Source organism: Poromitra crassiceps, assembly GCF_964638095.1.
Source record: "Poromitra crassiceps genome assembly, chromosome: 25".
In the NCBI taxonomy this organism is placed as follows: Eukaryota; Metazoa; Chordata; class Actinopteri; order Beryciformes; family Melamphaidae; genus Poromitra; species Poromitra crassiceps.
Window position 1 is genome coordinate 6,119,081 of NC_139649.1, and position 26,876 is coordinate 6,145,956.

Below are 26,876 nucleotides of genomic sequence, written 5' to 3' on the forward strand. Positions count from 1 at the left end.
TCCAGGGACCATGATGGAAATAAGTGTTTACACTTTTTCATGTCATCCCTTGGATGTTGTCATTCTTTATCCAAGTAAAAATCAATCAATACAGTATCTATCTATCTATCTGTCTATCTATCTATCTATCTATCTATCTATCTATCTAATCTATCTATGGTATCTATCTATGGTATCTACTGTATCTATCTATCTATCTATCTATCTATCTATCTATCTATCTATCTATCTATCTATCTATCTATCTACTGTATCTATCTGTATGTCCATGTATCACTTATATTTTTTTAGACCCTGGGCGAACAGAGACCCCATTAGTAACTTTGACATGCTCTCCCTTTAGACCTCAGCTATTTCTTTCTTTCTTTCTTTCTTTCTTTCTTTCTTTCTTTCTTTCTTTCTTTCTTTCTTTCTTTCTTTCACACACACACACACACACACACACACACACACACACACACACACACACACACACACACACACACGCACAACATACCCGTTCAGCTAGGTTCCCCTATAAGCAAACCTCGCAATAATTGGCTTAGTGAGTCCACTACAGCCAGTCAGCTCAAACAGCCTACATGTACATGTACATGAGTCTTAATGAGAAGTCACGATGGGCCAGGGTCTTGGGACGCAACATGTGTATTGAGGGTTTTGTATAATAGTAGCGAGGGGAAAAAAGATGTGTATTGAGGGTTTTGTATAATGATAGTGAGAGAAAAAAAGCCAAGAATATCATTTTGATCATGCTGGAGACTGGAGAGTGGTGTCTCATGAAGAGCCCTGCGCCTCTGGTTTAACTAGGTCTCAGAGGTGGAACTCTGTGGTCTTCCATCACAGTCTTCCACACGCTTTCATGTGGAATCTCCCCCGGGGCATCTTGTAAGAGTGAATACAAGCTTCACATCACATGAAGAGCCCTTCAGCTCAGCCTCCTTTGTCTGAAGTGGCAACAGGAAGTGGTCCGGGTCCATAATATTACCACTACTTTGGCCATGTTAATGCAGGGCTGTAGTTCCCCAGTCCAGTCTTGGTCTGGAATCCAGTCTCAATTTATCCGGTGTCTTGGCCTTGGTTCGGTTTTGCCTCGGACTTCTCTTGGTCTTGGCTGTGATGTCGACTTGACTATTTCAGAGAAAGGTTTTTCTCCACCTGGTCCACCTTCATTTATTTTCTCCCCACCACTCCACTACTACAATTGAAGAGATTTCACCTGTGGATGGTACAGGTCCTTAAACTTCTATGCAGTTTGCTGTCTGTTTTGGACTTGAATAGGACTCGATTTGCTCTGCTTTTGACTTGATCTCGACCCTCTTTGGATCTGCCCTTAAAAACGGACTTGGACTCAGCTATAGTGGTCTCGACTAACAGCTCCAGTCCTTTGAGAGAACACACAGAGGAAACCCTACCAAAGACCCCACCCCAGTGCCATTTTCCATACACACCCACCCAGCAGGACTGCTGGGTCTAACTAGCGGACGGCTCCTCCTTGACGCCTGACAGCACCCATGAAGAGAAGTGGTCGCTTCTAGCAAGGTTACTCCAGTGTTTGAGAGCAGAGGTGCTCCTCATCGGGCGCCTCAGTGATGATACCCTGCTCTATAAAGCATGGCAACCCTGTCAGATCACCTACGCAGAGACCCTGAGGTCTTGCTGCTGGCGGTGTAGACCCATATCTTGAATGCCAACGTTCTTGTAAGTCTTAACTGCTAGTGTTAGAAAGTGGCGAGATATTGTCCCATTCAAAGTTTGCCAGAATTTAATGACTGTCTTTTGTGTACAGCCCAGTATGCAGTATGTCATGTTATTATGCAGTATGCAGTATGTCATGTTATATTGGATGATGCTTGTTATTTTGAAAATCAATAAAATATTAAACACTGTACTTGTATTGCATTGTAATGCCTTACCAGCAAACATAATTAAACACCACAAAAATTGCATTGAGTTTAACATAACTCATCCACATTGTGCCTCTACCATGCCCCCACAATGTGTTTTTCATACTTAAGTAACACATGAATAGGTCAGGAATGGGCTACCTTGCAGTAACACCAGTCCTCTACTGAATATCACCCAACAGCCCCCCCCCCCTCTCTCTCTTTTTTTACCGGATGAAATCGATTTCTCCAATAAAACTTTGTGGCACATGGCTGGTGTTGATGTTTTAATGGATTTTGGCTGGTTAGAATACCTGCAGTTGTATTTTTAGCCCCCATACCGAGCAATAATATCCTGCCCTAGTTAGCGTGATTGTGGTTGCATAATCGAATGGAGTGTGGCTCTGTTGCTCGGCTGTGGGCTCAAGAGCTTCACAGACTCCCATCCATTCACCCGAGAGACAGAGAGAGAGAGAGACAGAGAGGGATAGAGACAGAGAGAGAGAGAATATAACTTTCTCCTCTCACTCGCTGTCTAACTTTTCTCTTGCTTTCTCTTTTTTCTCTTTCCGCATCTCCAGATATATTTTTTGCTTTCCATTCCTCCACCGCAGCGCTCTTCACTCAGCCGCCTCTTCCTCCTCTGTCCACGCTATCTTTGCAAGAAGAAGAAGAGTTCCACCTCATCGCTCGCTCTGACCGGACTTTGTTTTCCCAAACCTACATTTCCATGCTCCTAATAGTCATGAATCTCGCAGCTCTAGATCTTAGCAACAAAACTGACACCGGCATGATCCACACTTACCTAGCGCACGCGCGCGCGTGTGCTGCAAAGGTGTTGACCGTCTGCAGTGTTTTGTTACATAGAGAGAACAGAGGGAACGCAGGCTAGAAAGGCTGTCAAACGCAAGAAGAATTGAACCGAAATGAAAGATGATTGGAGCTCCAGGTGTCTTTTGTCTCGTCGAGAGGTTTTTTTCACAACACAGACCAATCTGTCCCCCTCTTAACACACACAGAGAGAGAGAGAGAGAGAGAGAGAGGGAGAGAGAGAGAGAGAGAGAGAGAGAGAGCAGAGAGAGAGAGAGAGAGAGAGAGAGAGAGAGAGAGAGAGCAGATAGAGAGAGAGAGGGAGAGAGAGAGAGAGAGAGAGAGAGAGCAGATAATAGAGAAAGCAAGAGTGATGGATGTTGAGGCAGTCAGGAAGACGACAGAGAGGAAAACAGACAGGTGGACAGACAGACAGACAGGCGGTTTGCCATTTTCCCTCATCCTAGCCTCAGGCCAGACTGAGTGTGTCTGCCAATCAAACAGTGGGTCAGACAGCAGGTCACCCTTCTCCCTGCTGGGAGCCTACCATTACCTGCAACACACGCACACACACACACACACACACACACACGCACACGCACACACACACACACACACACACACACACACACACACACACACGCACACACACACGCACGCACGCATGCACGCACACACACACACACATGTGTGTCTATTATTAGACAGTGGATTGTAGCAGCTGGGTAGCAGCTATTACTTCATCGTTGGTCATTATGGAAGTCCTATTTGACCACTGGTTGGTTTTGGTTGGAGCCTAATAGCTCTTGGAGAAGCTTTGAAGTGCCATCTACCTTCTGTGAGCCGCAGGGACCTGACAGGGAGATGGCAGCAGTGGGGCCATGCACGTGCACACACACAGGCAGATATGATGCAACACCGATCCATACACAAATGCACAATTTCAGTTTCGGTTTATTTGCACATTATGATAAAAAATAGGACAATCCAACTATAAAATGTTATTGATTGATTGTGTCATAACATTCACATAAAACATACATACCAACATTACCAAATAATTATGAACATCTCAACATCTGCACACACATAGTGTTTCAGGGTTGAACTAAAAGATCAAATATATGGCTAGACCTGGCCATGCCTAATGTGTGTGTGTGTGCTTGTTTGTGTGTTTGTTTGTTTGTTTGTTTGCGTGGTCAGGTGTGCAGCGGACGTGACGGACGGCTCCCAGTACTTTGTGCTGTTGATGATCACAGACGGGGTCATCTCAGACATGGCTCAGACCAAGGAGTCTGTGGTCAATGTGAGTCCAGCAGCAGCTGCGACACTTCACCTAAATCACCAAGTGGATCTACAGAAGAAAATATCCCATACCACCTAGTGTTCCCAATAGTGTAAAACACTAATCACAGAAGTGAAGAAATCAAATAAAAATCAACTCGCCCCAAAAGACCGAAGTCGGCATTTTTTTGTTTTTGTTTTTCCTTTTGCAGACAGTTTCATTGTGGTCTTTCCAAGACAACAGATGGTCTATCCATACACCCAAGTATTCACATGAAAATACCGGCTTGATGTTTTTCCCTCATTATGAATAACAATAGAAACTTTATGAGAGTCAGATGGTGAGCCAAATCCAATCCCTTCTATTCTCTTTGTTTATCTCAACAGCATTATGATCACTCCACTCCAGCACTTTGTTCACGCCAAGCTGCTGCAGCTCAGGGCTGCCTGAGTTACTTTACAGACATATTAGAACTGTATCATCAGAATACTTAAAGGAACAGCTCACCCTAAAATCCAGAATACACATATTCCCTCTCACCTGCTGTAGTGCTGTTTATCCATTGATATCGTTTTGTGTTAGTTGACTGAGTTTTGGAGATATCAGCTGCAGAGTTTCTGCCTTCTCTCCAACACAATGGAACTGGATGGCACTCGGCTTGTGGTGCTCAAAGTGCCAAAGAAATACATTTGATAACCTCAACAGCAATGTCTCTTTCCAGAAATCATGACCCGGTTACTCAAGATAATCCACAGACCTTGTTGTGAGCAGTTTCATGGAGGAACTATTTTCTTTTGACCGAACTACACCCGCTAGCTGTTCCTACATGAGACTGCAAAAGAAAATAGGTCCTACATGAAACTGCTCACAACAAGGCCTGTGGATTATCTTGGGTAACCAGGTCATGATTTCTGGAAAGAGACGATGCTGTTGAGTTTTTCAAATGTATTTTGTTGGTGCTTCGAGCACCACAAGCCGAGTGCCATCCAGTTCCATTGTATTCAAGAGAAGGCAGCCATCTCTGCGGCCGATATCTCCAAAACTTAGGCAACTATCCCAAAACGATATAGATGGATAAATACTGTAGCACTACAGGTGAGAGGAAAAATATGTTTTTTGGATTTAAGGGTGAGCTGTCCCTTTAACTTGAAAATACGTTTTATATCTAAACTAAACACCAAGATCAGATGCAGCTGGACAAGTTTGATGTACCGTAAATTCCGGACTATAAGCCGCACCTTTTTTCCCGTTTTTTGGCCTTTTTTGGCCCCTGCGGCTTATATAACGGTGCGGCTTATCTATGGATTTTTTCCAAAAAAAAAAAAAAAAATCTCTCTTTTTTAGCACTCTTTCTAACTATAAATCCACTTCTGTTTTAATTTCCTCTCTTGCCCTCTTTTCACCACACTGTATGACACTGTATGACACTGTGTGCACTGTAAATAACAACACAGGTGGTGTTGTGTTATGTTGTTTTGTTGAAATGTTAATAAATGGGCGCTTCCTCAAACAGCCATCTCTTTCCCGACAATCCCCTCTGTGCATGAACCCTTACATATGGTAATTAAACATTAAAACACAATAAAAAAAAAAAAAAAAAAAAACATTAAAACACCCGCGGCTTATAGTCCGGTGCGGCTTATATAAGAAAAAAATAGTCAACTTTGCAGGTGCGGCTTATACACCGGTGCGGCTTATAGTCCGGAATTTACGGTAGTGTTCCGATTTTTCCATCCCATTCATTTGAAGGAGGCCATGAAAATAGACTGAATGCGGACGTTGAACCGCTGATTTTCACTTGATTGTGGGTTCAATGTTTTAGAAATAGCATTTCTATTGATAGAAGAGAACAGTGGAGGGATACCATTTAGGAGAGATAGTTCCTCTTTTTTTTTAATACTAATTTTTAGTGTAAAGCAATAATCTGTTCACAAAGATTTCTGTGGCATCATTCAAATTAATTGGAAGTAAAAATCTGAACGTTACAAACTTGTCCAGTTGCATCGGATCTTAGTGATTTGTTTGTACTGTATTCTGGATTTCATGGCGGTTACTGTGAGTGGAAAATGACCCCCATGTTAAAACTAAATGCAGTGTTGCTTTAAACAAATTGTTCTCATATTAGCCAACTGTATATGTCCAGTAACTTATGCATGTATGTATAGTATACAAATAGATTCATGCATGTATAGTATACATTCATGCATGTATGTATAGTATACATACATGCATGTATGTATAGTATACATACATGCATGTATGTTTATATATTCATAATGAGGATGATGGTATGGCTCACACACCTGCTGTGTGTTTTCTCCACAGGCAGCCGGCCTGCCCATGTCCATCATCATAGTAGGAGTGGGCCCTGCTGAGTTTGATGGTGAGTATTCACGTGTGTGTGTGTGTGTGTGTGTGTGTGTGTGTGTGTGTGTGTGTGTGTGTGCGTGTGCGTGTGCGTGCGTGTGTGTGTTCGTGCGCGCGCTCGTGTGTTTCAAGCCAGCAAGAAATCAGCTAGTCTTTTCTAGCCTCGAAGTCCTGGGCCTGCCAGCACGATAGTTGGCCATGATGCTAATTATGGGCTACAGGACGTCATGTTTGTCTCACTGCACACACACTCCATCACTCAGAGCCAAATCACAACCTGGACCATCAAAGCTTCTCTGTCATGGGAAAGCCTGTAGAATTAGAAGATGATCCAGTCTAATCCCTCTCAAAGCCTCCAGAAGAGATAGAGACAGGTAAACTCCCTGTATCTAAACAAAGAAGAAGAGATAGAGACAGGTAAATCCCCTGTATCTAAACAAAGAAGAAGAGATAGAGACAGGTAAATCCCCTGTATCTAAACAAAGAAGAAGAGACAGAGACAGGTGAACCCCCTGTATCTAAACAAAGAAGAAGAGATAGAGACAGGTAAATCCCCTGTATCTAAACAAAGAAGAAGAGATAGAGACAGGTAAATCCCCTGTATCTAAACAAAGAAGAAGAGATAGAGACAGGTAAATCCCCTGTATCTAAACAAAGAAGAAGAGATAGAGACAGGTAAAGCCCCTGTATCTAAACAAAGAAGAAGAGATAGAGACAGGTAAATCCCCTGTATCTAAACAAAGAAGAAGAGATAGAGACAGGTAAACCTCCTGTATCTAAACAAAGAAGAAGAGATAGAGACAGGTAAACCTCCTGTATCTAAACAAAGAAGAAGAGATAGAGACAGGTAAAGCCCCTGTATCTAAACAAAGAAGAAGAGATAGAGACAGGTAAATCCCCTGTATCTAAACAAAGAAGAAGAGATAGAGACAGGTAAATCCCCTGTATCTAAACAAAGAAGAAGAGATAGAGACAGGTAAAGCCCCTGTATCTAAACAAAGAAGAAGAGATAGAGACAGGTAAACCCCCTGTATCTAAACAAAGAAGAAGAGATAGAGACAGGTAAACACCCTGTATCTAAACAAAGAAGAAGAGATAGAGACAGGTAAATCCCCTGTATCTAAACAAAGAAGAAGAGATAGAGACAGGTAAACCTCCTGTATCTAAACAAAGAAGAAGAGATAGAGACAGGTAAACCCCCTGTATCTAAACAAAGAAGAAGAGATAGAGACAGTTAAAGCCCCTGTATCTAAACAAAGAAGAAAGATAGAGACAGGTAAACCCCCTGTATCTCAGAAATGCCTCACTCAGAAATCAAACCAAATCTGAAAATGTGTTTATATTTTTCCTTGTCATGTCATAATAATAGAAATACTAATAATTGATTGAATTTATATAGCGCCTTTTAAAGGCTTTATAGATACTCAAAGAACTTCACTATGGGGTGGGGGGAAGGCCTGTGTGGGAATGTAGCCAGGGCACCAGGGTTACTCCCCTACTCTTGCTGAAGAGTGCCGATGGGATCTTTAATGACTACAGAGAGTCAGGACCTCGGTTTAACGTCTCATCCGAAGGCCGGTGCTCACTCACTCTGTCCTGGGGCATTGGGCAGATTATTCATGAGAGCAGAGGGAAGAGCACCTCCTACAGGAGTACTCCACACCTGCTTAGCTTCCCCAGGAAAGCCAGTAATTGAATGCAGGAGCCACTGGTGCTGCTGACAAGTGTCATGTTAGTCTTCATTTATTCGGCTGTCTCTGCTGTAAATGGCACTGGTGCTAGACGCTGGGCAGATGGCTACATATGACTTTATTTCCTATTGGAATCCAAGCCAAATGAATCATCAATCGTCGTATGATCTCCCTTCCCACTGGCAGCTGCTGCAGTGAGTGGCTTGATGGATGGAGGCCCCTTGGTTGACCTATAGTCCATCTATTTATCCAACAGCAGAGATATTCATTAAACACTGGGACACCTCGGCGGTAGTTGTTGAAGGAGGGGAGAGTGTTGAACTTCACTTTCCTGACCCACATTTTTTCACAGCCGGTCCAGAGACCAGAAAAAGCCTTCTTTCAACACAAATAATCAGAACAGATTTGGTATGGAAACTCTATCCAAATTGCATTATGATTAAAAAAACTCACCACATTAAGATTCAGTCCTAAAAAAAATACCTTTGATGGTTTCTCCATTGAGTTGCAGCTGTGGAGGAGAAAAGGCTTGATGTGAATCGAACACTGATGGCAAATTGCCCTGTGCTCAATGCCTCCTATGACATTTTCAGTGTCAGTGAAACCCAAATTGAAGCAGAAATAGAAAGGCAATTATCTCCTTGTAAGTAGCGTAAGTGCTCTTTTTAAAAAGCAGAATATAGACTTGGCGTGCTCACCGCTGATTGGAATAGCATGTGGTGAACTTTGCAATTACACGCTGCAGTCCATATTTTTGCTGAGATTAAATCAGGCAATGGGTTTTTATTTTTTCAACAGAGGAAATCTTATATATTTGTGACCAGATTTGTCAAATGTAGTTTCAAAAGAATGTAAAGCCTAATTGGACGATGTGTGGGCTCTCTCAGATCCACTACAGCCCACTCTGGCTCTGCTGTGCTTGGTGCTGACAGACAGGATCGTTTTCCATCCTCGTTTGGTGATGTCTGAGATGGTAATTAGGTATTCGCCTACATTTATGCATTTCCCAATGACTGGAAGAGAGAGAGAGGCAGATACACACAGTGTGGCTCTTTGGATCTTACCTCTTCAGTTAGAACGCCAACAGTTCTACAAATTAACCCTTTTGAAACGAGTTAGTGTGTGATCGCCTGCCAATAACAGGGTTTTTCAGTTGAATTCTCCGATTTTTCCTATCATAGTACATTGTTAAAAGACAAGGATATGATATACTTTTGATATAAGGGCAGAGCCTTTCTTTCTCATTAGTGAGCAAAATACGCTCCAAATAGCTTCCCAAATTTATTCATTTGTTCAAATTCATTCAATAAGGAATTTATTATTATGCTCCATATGTATTGAAATGCACAGAAGCCTTTCTAGAAGTTAATTGGCAAAATTATTATCACAAGCCGAGAAAAGCCGCAGAAGGAAGCGACTCCAACCAGAGAGCCGTGGAGATCGAGCTCTCTTTGGGACTTATTAATCAGTGCGAGGGGCAAAGGCCGGGGTCAGAGGTCAACGTGTCGGGGCGTGCCCCTCCCACGGGTGCTCGCGTGCGACGGACAGAGAAGAAATTAAGGGCGGAGTTGAGGGAGCAGAAAGTGAGTACGACAAGACTGGAAGCAAGAAAGGAGTGTGGAGAGTTAGAGGCAGAGTGAGACCTCTGTGTGTGAGTGTGTTTACTGAACGTATTTATAGATCTTTGGCTCTGCTTATGTTGTCACAGCTGAGCAGCGTGACAGGGGAATGGCTTCACCACAGCGTTGTGTGAATCTACCTTTGACACATCCTTTGATTTGTCGTCTATCACCTCCAAGTCGGGCTCTACACAACTCTGTTTATGCAACATCCTGTCGCTCAACTCCACGGCCGACTACGCTGGACTTGAAGGGCGCCTGATTTACCCTCTGTGACACATGAACAGCCTCCAAAGCAGACACATCGCTCGCAAGAGAGGATAAATCAAGTGCTCCTCGTTTGTGTGAGTGTGTGCGTGCGCGCGTGTGTGTGTGTGTGTGTGTGCGTGTGTGCGTGTGTGTGTGTGGTGTTTGGTAGACCTCCACACATCACGCTCAGGGAGAACTCTGCAGGGATCAGTCCTTTGAAAAACGATATAATAGTGAGATAACACAAGACGGCGAGAGATAAGACAGGATGAAGCTTTATTCCCTGTGGGGAATTTGGCTCAGTGCAGCAACAAACATAATAGAACACAGCAAAGAGAAAGAGAATAGAAATAAGAATAAAGGCTAAAGGGGGCTATTACAGTCAAAGTAGCACAACTGAGAATTGCAGTGCTAGAATGTATTTAAAGGGTTAGTTTGCCCAAAAATTAAAATTCTGACATGATCTGCTCACGTGTTGTGTTTCTTTGTCCACATTGTCCGGTTCTTTAGAACAGTGGTTCACGTGAAGGACTCCTAAACTGACACAAAGTAGACCAAGGACCCCCATTTGAAAGGGTTTTAGCTTTTAGACGTTTTATTACAGAAAGTGTATGAAACCCATTACCAAAATAATACATTCTGTCATTGTGTTACTTATGGATGGAATTATAGTGAAAATAAATTATTCTCCTTTTTGCTGGGGAACCCCCTCAAGGACCCCTGTGGGTCCCCGGACCCCACTTTGAGAACCTCTGCCCTTTACGATGCACTTTATCTTCTATCCTTTATCAAAGTCTGCTTTGTGCACGTGTGTGTGTGTGTGTGTGTGTGCGCACGTGCGTGCATGTGTGCGTGTGTCTGTGTGTCTGTGTGCGTCTGTGTGCGTGTGTGTGTGTGTGTGTGAGTGAGCTGGAGGCTTGAATGAGATGGTGCGTGCATCTCTGTGCAGGGAGTGTGTGCGTAGTGGAGAGTGCACACCGACAGGCGCACGTGTCGTGTTTTTCAGGCCAGCAGGAGGGGTTCTGGGAAGCCTCGTGTCTCGGGGGACTTCCCCCACATACCGTGCCAGGTTTTACCCAAGACACCTGAACCCCACACTACACCACACACTACACCACACACTACACCACACACTACACCACACACTACACACCACACACTACACCACACACTACACCACACACTACACACCACACACTACACACCACACACTACACCACACACTACACACCACACACTACACCACACACTACACCACACCCCCTTCCTTTCCCTACTCATTTTCTGCCACCTTCAGTCTCCCGCTCTTTCCATCCCCTCTCTTTGGATCTATCGCTCCTCCCTGCCTCCCTCTAGTGACTAGAGGAGGGAGACAGGGACTAGAGTCTAGTCTAGATCCTCCCTGCCTCCCTCTAGATCCTTCCTGCCTCCCTCTAGATCCTCCCTGCCTCCCTCTAGATCCTCCCTGCCTCCCTCTAGATCCTCCCTGCCTTCCTCTAGATCCTCCCTGCCTCCCTCTAGATCCTCCCTGCCTTCCTCTAGATCCTCCCTGCCTCCCTCTAGATCCTCCCTGCCTCCCTCTAGATCCTCCCTGCCTTCCTCTAGATCCTCCCTGCCTCCCTCTGGATCCTCCCTGCCTCCCTCTAGATCCTCCCTGCCTCCCTCTAGATCCCCCCTGCCTCCCTCTAGATCCTCCCTGCCTCCCTCTACAGTAGATCCTCCCTGCCTCCCTCTAGATCCCCCCTGCCTCCCTCTAGATCCTCCCTGCCTCCCTCTACAGTAGATCCTCCCTGCCTCCCTCTAGATCCTCCCTGCCTCCCTCTAGATCCTCCCTGCCTCCCTCTAGATCCTCCCTGCCTCCCTCTACAGTAGATCCTCCCTGCCTCCCTCTAGATCCCCCCTGCCTCCCTCTAGATCCTCCCTGCCTGCCTCTAGATCCTCCCTGCCTCCCTCTACAGTAGATCCTCCCTGCCTCCCTCTAGATCCTCCCTGCCTCCCTCTACAGTAGATCCTCCCTGCCTCCCTCTAGATCCTCCCTGCCTTCCTCTAGATCCTCCCTGCCTCCCTCTAGATCCTCCCTGCCTTCCTCTAGATCCTCCCTGCCTCCCTCTAGATCCTCCCTGCCTCCCTCTAGATCCTCCCTGCCTCCCTCTAGATCCTCCCTGCCTTCCTCTAGATCCTCCCTGCCTCCCTCTAGATCCTCCCTGCCTCCCTCTAGATCCTCCCTGCCTCCCTCTAGATCCCCCCTGCCTCCCTCTAGATCCTCCCTGCCTCCCTCTAGATCCTCCCTGCCTCCCTCTAGATCCTTCCTCCCTGCCTCTAGATCCTCCCTGCCTCCCTCTAGATCCCTGCCTCCCTCTAGATCCTCCCTGCCTCCCTCTAGATCCTTCCTCCCTCCCTCTAGATCCTCCCTGCCTCCCTCTAGATCCTCCCTGCCTCCCTCTAGATCCTTCCTGCCTCTAGATCCATCACGACCTCTGTCCTGCTCTTGCAACGTTTCCTCGTTTTAGGAAGATGCTGTCGATGTATCCCCCCCCCCCCCTCCTTCCCGAACACCATCTGCCAGCTCTGTGCACCATGTGGAGCCTCCCCACCCCCCCCCCCTCTCCCTCAACCCCAACCTTACTTCAGCGGAGCACTCCTGTCTTTTTCCCTCTCTTTCCTGTGCTTTTCCCTGGGTTTCCATTCCTTTCTCTTCCCTTCACATGGCAGCACTCTGTTTTGTTTTGAAAGCTTTCAAAGAGGAAGTGATTCCTCTTGGGAACGTCACAAGTTGTTTTGTCGTTTGCTCATCTATTTGCTTTGTTGACAAGACATTATAAATAGACAGACGCCGTGGCAGAACTCACATTTCCTCCTCCATCCTCGGTAGGAACTTTACCTTCTGTCTAACTCCATGCAGAGAGTGTCTGAGAACAGATGCGGAGGTTCTCAGTCCCTGAGGACTGTTGCATGGTCAGCAGCTGGGTCTCTCCCCTCGTCTTCACTCTGGTCTTGGTTTGCAGCAGCATCATTGGCTTGAGGCTTGAATATGAAATAGAAGATGTGTATGTACATGTAGCCTACATGCGGGATGTAAACCATGTCTCTACCTCACAATGCGCTCGTCAACATCCTGAAAATGTTCTGTTTGTGTCTGCAGCCATGGAGGAGCTGGATGGGGATGAGGTCAGAGTGTCCTCCAGGGGGCGCTATGCCGAGAGAGACATTGTACAGGTAAAAACCGGGTTCTCTGTGCATCTTCCAGCAAAATGCAGCTGAATCAGGACAGCAAACTCTCAGATAATTACAAAAGGGACCGGAGCACGTACACCAATTGATTCACAGCCGTTAGTGCAAACAGATGAACGTTTGGACTCTACTGTGTCTTCATCAGAGTCAAAGTGGACAGACAACATTGAACAGGACTTTCAAATCTATTGGATAATGAATCCAAGGATGGGAGTTGACCAGTGTCCAAATGACAGTGTCCTAAGTAACACCATGTCAGAAACAAAAGAACATAGAGCTCTATAAAAGTTACAAAGGTAAAAGTACACATGCAAATATCTGTCAGGTGTGACAAATTAAAGGAAACCTGACATTCAGTTCTTCATTTATGCCAAAGGGCTAAACAACATGTCAGAAGGAAAAGATGAAAAGAACACAGACCTCCTCCCCCCTTCAAGTTACAAAGATGAAAGTACCAAAAGTACAAACAACCATCAAGAGTGCCAAATTAGAGGAAACACAACAAATGCAGTTCTTCATTTATGCCAGCAGGCTGTGCTGTGTTCAGTGTGATTCCAATATGCCTCGTCTAGACGGAGCAGTGAGTTGATGATGTCACCACCTCTAGGAGAGGGTCTCTTTTTTCTATTCCCTGAAGAACTTGAATGATGCTGCAGAGCTGGAGTTAGCCTGTGTGCATTATGTTGAGCAATAGCATAGCACAGAGCCGTATAATAGAAGAGTTGCGACATCTCCATTCAATACAATGGACGGTTTTTTTTTACCTCACAAAAGTTCCCGGAAGTAAGGTTCTGGATTAAGCAGCATTGTCGAGTTGCAGCAAAATGGACCGCATGTGATGTACTTTGAAAGGGTCAGACCTTTAAAGAATCAAATTATCAGCTTTATTTTATGCATTCAAACCGTATTTGGGTGACTTTTTATTTAGAGCTTTTTGGGGCCTTCAAAGATTCCTACAACTAAATATACACACAGTTTTATACACGTGGCCCCCTGGTTTAGGTTGACTATATAATATTGTGACCTCCGCCAATAGACTTGGTTTGGATAGGTAATGTTTTCGCCCCCGTTCGTCTGATTGTCTGTGTTACGGTCTCCAAATACAAAAACTAAAATGTCAAACAGGAGACCAAAAATATAAAGAATGTTTATTAAATCAACTCTAAATATTCAAAGTAACATCTGATACAAACCAAGTGGAGATCCGGCAGAAACAGAACAGAAAAGCCTGGGCCAACCCCCTTTGGGCCGTCATAGCCTATTAAAACAGGAAAAAAGCTCAACTGGACTAAGACTAAACAGGACTACCGGGGACTCAGCTATAACTAAAATAACAAAGTAAGAAAAGAAAGTGAAAAGTCACTCTGTGGAGAAACCTCCCCAGGCGCTGCTGAGGTGTGTGAGAACTGAACATCTAACAAGCGTTCTCCTCCAGCCTCCACTTAACCCCAGCCAGGGCTAATTGGCTCCAAGTGCCGCTGCTCAGGTAATCAAGGAGGAACCCCAAAGGGAGGAAGAGAGCAAAGAGAGAGAGAGAGAGGGAGGAGGAGGAGCCAGGCTGTTCACATAACTGTCTGTGTCTGTTGGCCTGTTTGTCTGCAGGATAGCTCAAGACGTTATGAACAGATTTTCACGAAACGTGGCAGAAAGTATTATATGTGTACTGGCCAAAAGGAGGCGTGGCAATGGACGTGGCCAATCACAAAAAGGCCCCTACCTAACTTCCAAATGGATTCATATCGCCACGAAAAACATTGTAGAAAGGTTGGCGGAGGTATGCACTCTACCGAGCTCTAGTTTCCCTCGTGTCTTTGTCCAGTTTGACCCTGGTGACTGAAACTGAAGACACACTTTTAGTGTTGAAATGTTAAGTCTGTTTGCACATTTAAACACTGTGAATCAATCGGCGTGCAGGTACATTCAGAATGTTTCACGAATGGCACAGCAGATGTGCAACATTGTACAGGTGCATTTCCACATTCCAGTTTTCAATTCACAAACTGTGTCTTTTCAGAGTGGTACGGCATGTATTGAAGAGACTGCAATTGAAGAGTTTAATTTGCTCAGTCTGGTCATTTAATAGCAGAGTTCTTCCACAGCAGTTGAGGTAAAATTGATTTTGAAGCTGTAGTGGAAAATGGGAGCAGAGTCGCTGAATGAGTTCGTCCTCCTTGCTGTGTTGACTAGAAGCTCTTTTGTTTGCCTTTTATCAATGAATGAAGAAAATATGTGTGTCATAGAGAGCCCCAGGGATGACGTATTTTTGTAGGCTGAATGCGGAAGTCCCGAACTTCCTGGTTCTTCACTGTTTCTGTCTATGGGATTTTTGAATGGGTTTTTGGCGCGATGCTTCAAATAATGTCTGTGGGCAACGCAAGTTTAATCAAACGCGAACCAAGGTTCAGCGGGATAATCTTCACACATGAGGACCACTTTCATGAGTTTTGAAGCGTAACTGCGAGCCCTAGAGGTAAAAAGCTCGTGCTAAGCTAATCCAGAACTACACACAGTGTCGCATACTGTGTGTGACCGAAGGCGCGAGAGAAAGAATTTCCGCGTTCACTCGTGATGACGTATAATATCCGCGTCGAAATTGTAGTCTCATTTAGTCGTTTGCTAGCTAGCCACCCTTTTAACGGCACATAAAAGCTTCAAAACTCATAAAAGTGGTCTTCATGTGTGAAGATGATGTTACTAAACACTGGTTCGCGTTTGATTAAGCCAGCGTTGCCCAGAGAGATTATTAGAAGCATCGCGCCAAAAACCCATTCAAAACTCCCATAGGCGAAAACTGTGAAGAACCAGGACTGTTAGCATCGATGATTTCCGGACTCGTTCCTGGGGCTCTCTATTGTTTTGTCTTCTTAGGCTGCTTTCTCACTGGGAACGATTGCTTTCGTTGCGTTCCGTTCCGTACCCGGGAACGATTGCCCGCCCCTCCCCTCTCCCCCCGCTGGTCAGCTTTCACATTTAACATTTCTTCCGCGCTCGGAAAACAGAACAGAGTGCACTTGCATCATCAACTATGCCTGCAGTGTATCCTCGCCCGTGTGTTGTCTATGGGGTTCGGAACAGTTGGCTTTCACACTCGCAAGTGTTCCGTGCCCGGGCAGCACGCCAAAGCGCTCCCCCCAGACCACCTTTTCAAGTGGATCCTGTCACGGTTCCCTGTTGCGCGCCCGGGCGCAGAACGGAACGGAACGCAACATTCACACTCGCCAAACTGGGGTCAATTTGGGGACAATTGTGCTCGGGAACGATACCGGGGCGCCAGTGAGAAAGCACCCTTAGTGCGGTGCTGGAAACCATAAATACAGCCTCTAAATACTAGATTCATTCATAGAGAAGGACCTCAGACACACAGGTTCATACTGTACATTTTCATATTGTTCTGATTCCAGGATACATTCACACACGTTTCACTTGAGAATCAGATCAGATCAGATCTCATCGTGAAGAGCACAAAGCTGTGTGGAAATCCACGTTTCATATTTGAACGCTCACATTGGAATTTGTAAAGTCTCCATCATCCACCTGAAAGATGTGTCTTTTTTTTCTGAACCTAGCATGGAGACTAAAACAACATAGTGACTTAATTGCTATTTTGGGAAGTCATTGCTGACTTCTTTAGCAGCATCCACAGAGCACAGCGGTCCATACTTGAGTCCCCTCCATGCTGGCTAGTATACGTGTCAACAACAAAGAATTCTGCGTGTTCTCACCTGTTTGTGTATTTGTTTCTTCCTCGTCCAGTTTGTTCCGTTCCGGGACTACATCGACCGGTCAGGGAACCAGGTCCTGAGCATGGCCCGGCTGGCCAAGGACGTCCTGGCCGAGATCCCCGACCAGCTGCTGTCCTTCATGAGGAGCCGGGGGATCGACCCCCGGCCTGCGCTGCCCACCACCTCCGACTGCCCCAACACCACCGCCACCACCACCACAACCACCACCACTGCCCCCAAGGGACGCTGATGAGGGCGGCGACTGGAGCAGTAGGGATCGGAGATTTGAGTGAGCGGAGATATGCGTGTGTGTGTGTGCGTGCGCGTGTGTGTGCGTGTGTGTGCGTGCGCGCGTGTGTGTGTGCGTGTGTGTGCGTGTGTGCGCGCGTGCTGCAAGGTTAGGAATGGATGGAGAAGAAGCAGAACAAGGCAGGTCATTGACGACTGAAGGATTGGTTTTACAGGACGCTGGGACACTTTGGGAAGGAGAGACACCTACATGAAGAGACTGAATAGTCTTTGGTAGTGGTGATGCCTAAGCCAAGGTCTTCACTGGAAGCTTTTCCCGAGAAAATACTCTTTTCTTAATTTCAACACATCTGGCACTGAGCGTCGTCGGCGTCGATCACTTCATCCCATCTGCAGGTACGACACAGAATTACTCTGCGGTGACCCGGTAACTGGCGAGGAGTTGGACGTTGGTCCTGCTCACAACAACAACACTGGCTTTCAGCATGTCTTTTCTCAATGTCACTGATTCCTCCTGTTGCTGTAAGACATGAAGGTGAGTCTGTTGCTACAGCTCCAGATCCTGTCCACTTTAGTTTCCATGACGATGTTCACGCTCGTGATAATAAGGGTTTCTCATGTACAGTGTAATAAATACCCAAGTAGCCGGGCAATCTGATTCCTATCAATTTTAAAGAAAGACATCACCAAGGCTGATGTCCTGCTCCTGGTCCTGGTTTCTTCTCAGGGCATCTTGGAGGCTTGGTGCGACCGTAGCCTAATACAGAGGACCTGATAATACAGAGCAACAGAAATGAAATCCTACCCCAGTTCTGCCAGCCCACACCGGAGGTTGAGGGATCTGTAAAAGCCACTGGACAGGTTCTGTTTCTCCATGAAAATCTATGCTCTCTATATTTGCTGTATTGAAGATGCCGAAAATGAAATTCAAATAGGTTTTCTACGTAAGAGGCCACGAACGCTCCACTGTTCAAGGTGAGCGTTCAGAGTCGCAATGCTGCGAAATGATAAATAACCCTCGGACCTGAAGTGTAGCCGTGGGCCGAGAGCCTACTCAAAGCACCGCGCGCGTTTTCAGGAAATTTACAGCCATGAAATTGGCTTGGGACGGAGGACAGACTGAGATATCTCCCGCTCTAACATCTCATTTGACTTCCAGAACAGAACCATCTAACATCTGCTCTTATTTCCAACCTGTTGCCCCACTTCTCCTACATTCCAGGTCTCTCAGCCCGGGCCATCGTTGTATGAATAATTTATGTGGCGGGTGGTCAGACGGTGGCTGACTGACCCGCCGCTGTTTATGGATCCTCTCCTCGGAGCGTGTACCTGTCCACAATGCTAATAGCAGGTCAGTGCACATCTCACAGGGCAGAAGTGCTTTACTTGACATGTAGCAGAGAGTGTAATGAAAGCGTCAGGGTCACCTTCCTTTTCTTCACTTCTCACTGGAAAGACGACACTAATGCCGCTCTCCCACCGCAGCATGCTACGTACGGGCTCCACTCGACTCAACTAGCCCTTTTTGGGTTTTCCATTGGGCAAGTACCAGGCACCATGGTAGCCATGTTGGTACCTGGAACTTTTTTTTTAGTACCACCTCCATCGAGGTTCCAAGCGAGCTGAGGCAATACCAATAGGTGACATGAAAACACTGCTGACTACTGATTGGCCAGAGAGAATCGTACTGTTGTTGATGTATAATGGAGACAGATTCATACCTGCCAACATTGGGCTGTGAAAAAGAGGGAGGTTTTCTGGGGTATCGGTGAATGGCTTATCGTCACCCTTATATTCTGCACCCATATAACCCTACACCACAAATGAATACATACAAGGATGTACAGTAAATTACTTTTTCATTGTTAAACTCATAACTCACAGTAAAATAAATACAGGTAATGATCAAATAAAATCAACATACAACATGTACAAAAGATGTGATCAAAAGTCAGCATCTAAAATTTACATCACAAAAATGATCAAGTGCAAACATTGAGAGTTTCAGTGAATATGGAATATGGTAGAAGTTCCCCTCTGCTTCCACGGCTTGTTTGTGTTTGGCATCAATGTTTAGCGCGTTTGTTAACGTTATGTTCCCCACATACTGGCTACATAGCTTGCAAAATTGCATAGCCTGACATAGCTTGCAAAACTTATAGCTTGCAAAACATATAGCTTGCAAAACATATAGCTTGCCAAACGCATGGTATTTGCTAATGTGGCTAGCGGGCATGTTTGCTAACATCATTTTCCCGACCTACTGGCTACATAGCTTGCAAAACGACATAGCCTTGCAAAACGACATAGCCTGACATAGGGTGACCAGACGTCCCCGATTTTCGGGGACAGTCCCCGATTTCGGTGCTCTGTCCCCGGCTGGAGCTGTCCCCGAAAATGTCCCCGATTTTGGCCACAAAGTCAAATAATAATACTGGCAAGAAACTTCGATAACAGCATTTGCGGCACCACAAAAGCCTGTCGTTGTGCACGTTGTGCAAAGTGCTGCCTGTGTGTGACAGAGTAGATCACAGAGTAGTTCTCCCTCTGCCCGTGCCGTGGTTTTCCCAGGACCCAGCCGCCCGCAACCGAAGCCCCAGAGGTGGCGAACGAGAGGCGGCGTCTGCTTGCTGCTTTTGCTACCGTCCTTGTTTACCGGACCCCATTCAGCGGGTTATCCATCCCAGTTGTTTTGAATAGTTAAAAGTACAGTAAAACTATCTGGTAAGTAAGTGCAGTAACTAACTCAAAACGTTTTTGCAGAGAAGTCAGTAACGTTTTTATGTACACCAAACTCCATTGAAAAAAATTTCAATTTTTAACATGATTGGTGATGGATCATTGTTATCTAGTCATTAGCCTACTGTTCCCTAAATTGGCCTTCAGCCATCAAAACTTTGATAACCCCTGGTTTAAATTAACACAATAGGTCATATTTATCTCTAGATTACAATTTTAATCATTAAAATTGCCTTTTAGTATTAACATGATTTTTTAAATTATTTTGTCAGCATTTAATATTAAATTAGCAGTTAATATGGTCATGTGGCCATTGAATACTTGAAACTGGTGAGCGACACCCTAAACTCAAGGAAAGTGTTTACTGAGGTAACAAATCACTACTGTAATGTTTTTGTTTTGTGGAAATAAATTATCCACCAGTTGGTGAGGTCAAAGAGAGAAGTTGTCCCTCTCTATGTTCCTGCCACTCTACACAATACACCAGTAGCCTATTTCCCATACCTAGGCTGTCTAATTTGTGGTAAAATGTGCCAGATAACTAGTAACCATTGTAAACTGCTTCTTTTTCAATTGTTTCAAAATCACAAAGTTCTTCATAGATCTAGCCTCTTACTTTTGCTCTCAAAGTGCACCAGATTTATGCATTTTACTGTAAAATGTACACAATTTTCTAAAAGCCGGGGGGGCACAGCCCCCCCTGTGCCCCCCTAGCGGACCACAAAATGTCCCCGATTTTCATTTGGGAAATCTGGTCACCTTAGCCTGACATAACTTGCAAAATGCATAGCTTGCAAAACATAGCTTGCCAAACGCATGGTATTTGCTAATGTGGCTAGCGGGCATGTTTGCTAACATCATTTTCCCGACCTACTGGCTACATAGCTTGCAAAACGACATAGCCTGACATAACTTGCAAAATGCATAGCTTGCAAAACATAGCTTGCAAAACACATGGTATTTGCTCATGTGGCTAGCTGGTGGAAACGGGAAGGTCTCGCACTGAAATTAGGCAGCGCATCTTCTTCTTGGGATGTGTTTGACTGCGATCCTCCACCGAGAGCTTGAACGAGTGCAGTAGTTACGCACCGTGTGTCACTCTTCACTGCCTCTGGGTTGGGTTGCCAGGTACCCGCAACACATATCCTGCAAATCGGGAGATTAGCGGGAGAAATTACCAATCGGGAGGGAGCACAGCGGGAGAAAGGGTTAAAAATCGGGAGACTCCCGCGTAAAGTGTTGGCAGGTATGCAGATTCAGCAACTGCATGGTTGATCAAATGTTTTCAGAAACACATTTCGCTGAACCATTTCCGTAACGTTACCAAACAAGCCGCCATGGTTTTCCAGTTTGAATTCCGAGGCATTCGTCATACGGAAGTGGGTGTAGTTTCATCTATTCTGGTTTGGAAAGATGATAGACGAGGGGCGTGCACATTGAAGGGGTCCCATGTTATCTGCAGTGGAAAAGCAAGCGGTACTACCAAAAGTGAATCGAATCGAGTTGAGCCGGCACCATGCATGCGATGGGAAAGTGACATAAGAGAGAGAGAGAGAGAGAGAGAGAGAGACAGTGCGGGGGGATTGAGTGGGGAGTGGTCTCCTGCCAATCAAAACAGGGGGTGTGTAGCTATGTGTTTTTGTGCAAATATGCAAAGTTTTCCCCCTCCTCAATTCTGCCATTTGAGATGCATCATTTGCGTGGGTGTCTGCTTGATCAGCCACTGTATGAACAGGTTTATTTCCAATGCATGTTGAACTTCTTTCTTCCTTTTCCCCCCCAGAGCGGTTTCTTTTGTTGTGCCTTTGTTTGTGTGCGAGAGGGATCCGAGCCAGGAAAGCTGCTGTTTGAATAGAAAGCTCAAATCTGATTGAACAGGATGCTCTCTCTCTCTCTCTCTCTCTCTCTCTCTCTCCTGCTTTCTCTCTCCTTCGGTCTGTCTCTCTCTCTCTCTCTCTCCTGCTTTCTCTCTCCATCGGTCTGCCTCTCTCTCTCACTCCCACAGACAGATGGGATTTTTCTCAACCAGCAAGCCCCCACCCCCCTTCACAAATCCAGTTTCCCCTCACTATAATGTGTAATTCACACAAACAATAGCTACTAACAGACAATGCTTTGGCCTGACAGCATCACACATTTAACCCTGTTTTCAACATTGCGAGGGGTGAGAACCAGTAACCTGACGCTGCCAGATGGGGCGGTATTGAGTTCACGACACCACCACAATACCGCCCCCGTCAGGCTAGAGAACCAGCGGGGTAAGTGTCATTTTGGGGCGAGAATGAGTTATATATCAAATGAAAGCTCTTGATGAGCTCATACTGCCAAAAGGGCACATGTGAAATATAAACCAATCCAAAACCTAACACTGACCACACTGAACTATTTGGAGCCAAAAGTGACAAAATATTGCTCATTGAGTATGTGTCATCCACATGTTTATATGTCTTCATATTAAAGATTGAAACTAATAAACAACGTCAGGACAAAGTATGGTCAATTTTTTTGCTTGGGCTCTCCTGTAAAGTTCCGTCATGAAATTCAGGAAGTTGGTAGCTCCCAATATTTTTCCGATTTATTCTAGTAGTGACAACGGTTCGAGCCCTCGATCACCTGTCTCCTGTAAAGTTGGTCAAATGTCACTTATGCCTCTCTGGTTCCCACCCCTCGATGGTGAAGATCTTTGAAACCTGTAAAATAGTAATCATAATAATACTAATGATAATAAGGCATAGGGTCTGAATTATGGAGGAGTGAGTGTGTCTCCATAGTGTGTAGAAAGGACAAGGACATGTGGCCTTATTTCTGTCATAATCCCAAAAGTATGTGTTAGGGAGGACTCTATTTTTATATGACTACACAATGCAAGGAAATGCATATGATTTTGCATGCTTACTTGGCTGATATGCTGCCAATGATTGTACTTGTCCAGGAAAGGAAGAAAAAAACATTTATTCATATGTGAAAAATGACTTCAACATTCCTAAATGTTTTGACTTGTGTACTGTGCAGGGGTGTCTCTTTCTAAAGAAAACAAGTTGTCTTATTACTGTTATTGTGTACAGTATACATGAAGGAACTGCCAATGTAATCATCCAAATTATAGGAGATATATGAACAGTAGGATAGATTTATATCACACAGTGTTTAAAAACATGGTGCATGCATGTATGTATTATGATCAACAGGTAGGCTACTCTCCCTGATCACATCACTCGTTGGATATTTTTGTATGAAGCATGTAGCTTTGTATACAGTGCGTACATTATTAGTTGACTATATCAAAGTTCTGCCCTCCTCGACAGTTAATATTATGCTGCTCACGACTCCCCCCCCCATTCTAGACTAGTGTTCTAAAGCTTCCATGTAGGCAACGTGTAAAGAACTACATCTGAGTTGATGCACAGAATAGTTTGCAAAGTCATCCTGCTTGTTTTGTTCCTCTCTGATACTCAAACTGTGGATCTGTTAGCGATTACTTCTGTCTCCATTTGTGTTTGTCAGAACTGATTTATACGTTTGTCCCTGTTTTGTAGCTTTTGCTTAGAAACCAAATAAAGATCTTATTTAAGTCTCATCTCTAGTTTGTGCCTAGTGGCTTAATGCATTTTTGGATTTAGTGTTAACATTACGTTTACTTGTTTTAAGGAAACGAAAAGTCTGACATTTACTCAACATCCCACTCAATGAAAAAAATATACACACTGGCGGTTATACTGTACATTTCATGCTGAAATTATTCTTCAATTGCTCAGTGTGGTGATCTTAAACAACTGTACCACATACAGTAGTGAATGTTATATTTAAGCAAGTTATTATTATTATTTTATTCTGGCATGTGCATCTCCCCCTGTAAGTACATTGTATGCTATTCTTATGTTAACAAGAGCAACAACATCACAAAGTGGGGGTCAGTTCTAATATCAAAGAGTGAGTGGTAAATGCACGGGCTAAACCCTGAGGGTCGCTTGTTCATTAAATATTGGTTTAAACATGGAGGACAATACATAAAGTTTTTTTCAAAGTTCAGAAGGCTATTTGATGTTTAACTGTCCTATACTACCACTCAGTGGTAACATCATGAACTGCACCACTTCCACACTGTTATGTTGGCAAGTGTTGATTATTTCAGGGCAGGCTTCAAATGATTAATGGAATGTACTTGCTTACATATTTCAATTGAAAATTAAAGCATTATTAGCATAGACCAAGTATATTTTAATATCACAGTTCATGAGTGGAAAAAATAAACATCCTTCTGAGATCCATTGCACTTAAATCCACTCCACACAATTTCCCTATACTGAAATATTTGTGCTGCATTGAAGTGCTCCTTGTAAATTCGTACTTCCAATTACTTCCAAAAGTTGTTTTATGTCGTGGCTCTCATTTTCTTTGAGAAATCAAGTGCCACAGACCTTCATGCTGCAGCGGCAAAATGAAGAGGACAACATTTGCATAATTAGTGTTTTAATTTATCAGCCAAAGGTTCTTGATTTTAGCTTGAGTCGTTCACAGAACTGCCTTACTTTTTTCAGTTTTCTCCTAAATGTCACATCTGCAACTGGGGTATCACAGAAATTCCTATAGCCCTGACAGTCTTCTCTCTTGTACAGAGTGAATGTGAAGGCAAACCTTTTAATGTCTGAAGTCTAACTACGTAGACCTACTTTTCTCAGCCGTATTTACCACTTTATTGGGTCGCTCATATTCGCTAAATCCGTTATTGCGATATTTTATAAAGCAGTGAAGGCTGCATTAGGCCAATGGCTTGCATGGAAACTGAAGTGGCTCCACGGATCTCCTCTACATCCAGCAGGGCGGGCCTTTTCTGTAGGCTGTGGCATGCTGGCACTGCAGTGACAAAGTGGGAAAAGGTTATATATTGTACAAAAGCCCACCACCAGCTCAACAAAACTGGCTAACTGTGGGTTAAGCCTCTGCAAGTGGGACACCGGTCAGAGTGAAGATGAATGGTATTGATAATACAGCAAATCACAGTGTAAACGCATCAAATAATGATGAGCAATTAACCTCACCTATAATCCTTGCCCTCACTGCATTATTATTTCATAATCTCCCATTGGCTTTCCCTTTTGATTATGTGTATATATATATATATAGTGTGTGTGTGTGTGTGTGTGTGTCCATGTGCTATATGTGCATGCAGGCAGGCAGTGTGTCATAATATCCTGAGGATGATGAGAAGCAGATAGAGGAAGGAGAAGAGGCCCCAAAGTGTCACAACTCATTTACCAAAAGGTCTCCTTTCTTTGTTACTTCTTCTCATCCACCCTTCCTCTTTTCAAATTCAATTCTTCTGCTTGAAACTCTCCCCCGTCCGTTCATACTTGCCACCCTCAGCCATCGGGAGCAATTTGGGGTTCAGTGTCTTGCCCAAGGACACTTCGACATGCGGACTGGAGGAGCCGGGGATCGAAGCTGCATTTTCAGCACATTTTAACAATACCGTGATAATACTGATAACATGATAATTTTGGTCATTTTCATATCATTTCATCTCTAACCACAGGTTTCAAAAATGTATTAAACATGGGTAATTTACAGCAGTGCGATGTGGGAATTTAGGACTTTAATCATGAGAGAGATAATGAGGAAAGGAGTGGAAGAGAGTATGGAGACAAGATAGGTGGGTTTTTATCCCCATAGACTTGGACAACTATTTTGAATACCATATCAGTGGTGTGAGGGATCAGTTCATCCCAGGCCTGGGCAAGAGACGCGGTGGCCCTGTGAAGAGGCTCTGGGTTATGGCCCCCCTGGGCCTGTTCGGTAATACCTCCCTGAAAGTAGCCTATCTAAAAACGAAAAAGCTTTAAAAATCACAACAATACACAATCATCTGGCGATGTTGTCAGATGAAGGCTGAGGGATGCCAGTAGGTTATACTGTAAATTAGCTATATTATTCTTTGTTTAGGTAGTTTAGGTTAAGAGTAGTTAGAGCAGTGGTTCTCAAAGTGGGGACCCCCAGGGGTCCCCAGCAAAAACTGTAATTTATTTTCACTAGAAGTAACATAATAACACAATGTGTAGTAACTTCAATATGAGTGCACTGGGCCCAGGTGCACCCAATCAGCCTAACGACCCCAACACCAGGCGCTCCTGCAAGTCAGGGCCAGGAGGAGAGTGGGAGGGTCATCACCAAAGCAACAATCTTGACGTGAAAAGGTTTTAGACCCACAGGCACTGAGTTAGTGTCACACTGTCACTCTGTTTTTCTTTTCTGTTCTCTCTCTTCACTCTCTCCTGTCTCTTTCCCTCCTCTTTGTTATCCCTTCCCCCTCTTTCTGCTCTCTTCTCTCCCATGTCTTCTCTTGTATGCTTTTGTTTTTATTATGCTTTATATAAAGTTGTTCAATTCTGTTTATTGATTGTGCTTAGCTCGATTTAACTAGACACATTCTCTGTCAAATCCTCTTGAGATATGTACTGTGAATTAGGGCTATAGACAGTTTTAACTTGACAACAATAACAACCGTCACAACCCACCTGAATATCCGGTTTACTTCCTGTATACATAGCTGAGCGCAGGCTGATATTCGGCTCATATTAAATGTTAACGTTAGGCCGTGTCTCCGACAGACACATTAACAATGTAGCCTATTTCGGTCTTTATGTCTTGTAGTAGTTAGTAGTAGTTGTTGTTGTTGATAGTTGCCATAACAACCACCCCTGTCGGAAAGACGTGCACACGCTGGGTAGGAAGCGTTGTTGTCCCGGAGGCGATATTTTTTTTCGGATGATGGCGAAGGCTATGCGAAGGCATAACCCGCCCCTCTCTGCCTCTGATTGGCCTAGCGTCAAACTTCCATCTATCCTGCATTACATCTCTGTTACAGTCTGGTCAGACCGTCAGACTCAGTGGGTCAGACAGACATACAGCAGTTACGCTTGCTAGCCTGCATGAAAGACGCCAGTGTGTTTATGTTTTTAATATAGTCATATCTATGGTTTATAACGCTGCCACTAATCAGAGGCAGAGAGGGCCAGGGGTGGGTTATGCCTTCG

At 44.6% G+C, this 26,876-nt stretch overlaps 1 protein-coding gene across 1 annotated transcript in view; it reads left to right on the plus strand.

Moving 5' to 3' along the window:
• Positions 1 to 17,107, plus strand: part of LOC310798474 (copine-9-like) — a gene marked incomplete at both ends in the record, with an annotated part of 140,918 nt that extends 123,811 nt beyond the window's left edge. Inside the window, 4 exons of the mRNA XM_083661015.1 lie at positions 3,897 to 3,999; positions 6,304 to 6,361; positions 13,047 to 13,120; positions 16,889 to 17,107. Of these exons, the coding sequence (XP_083517141.1) occupies positions 3,897 to 3,999; positions 6,304 to 6,361; positions 13,047 to 13,120; positions 16,889 to 17,107 (454 nt within the window). The remainder of the gene's footprint in view (positions 1 to 3,896; positions 4,000 to 6,303; positions 6,362 to 13,046; positions 13,121 to 16,888) is intronic.
• Positions 17,108 to 26,876: the final 9,769 nt, after the last annotated feature.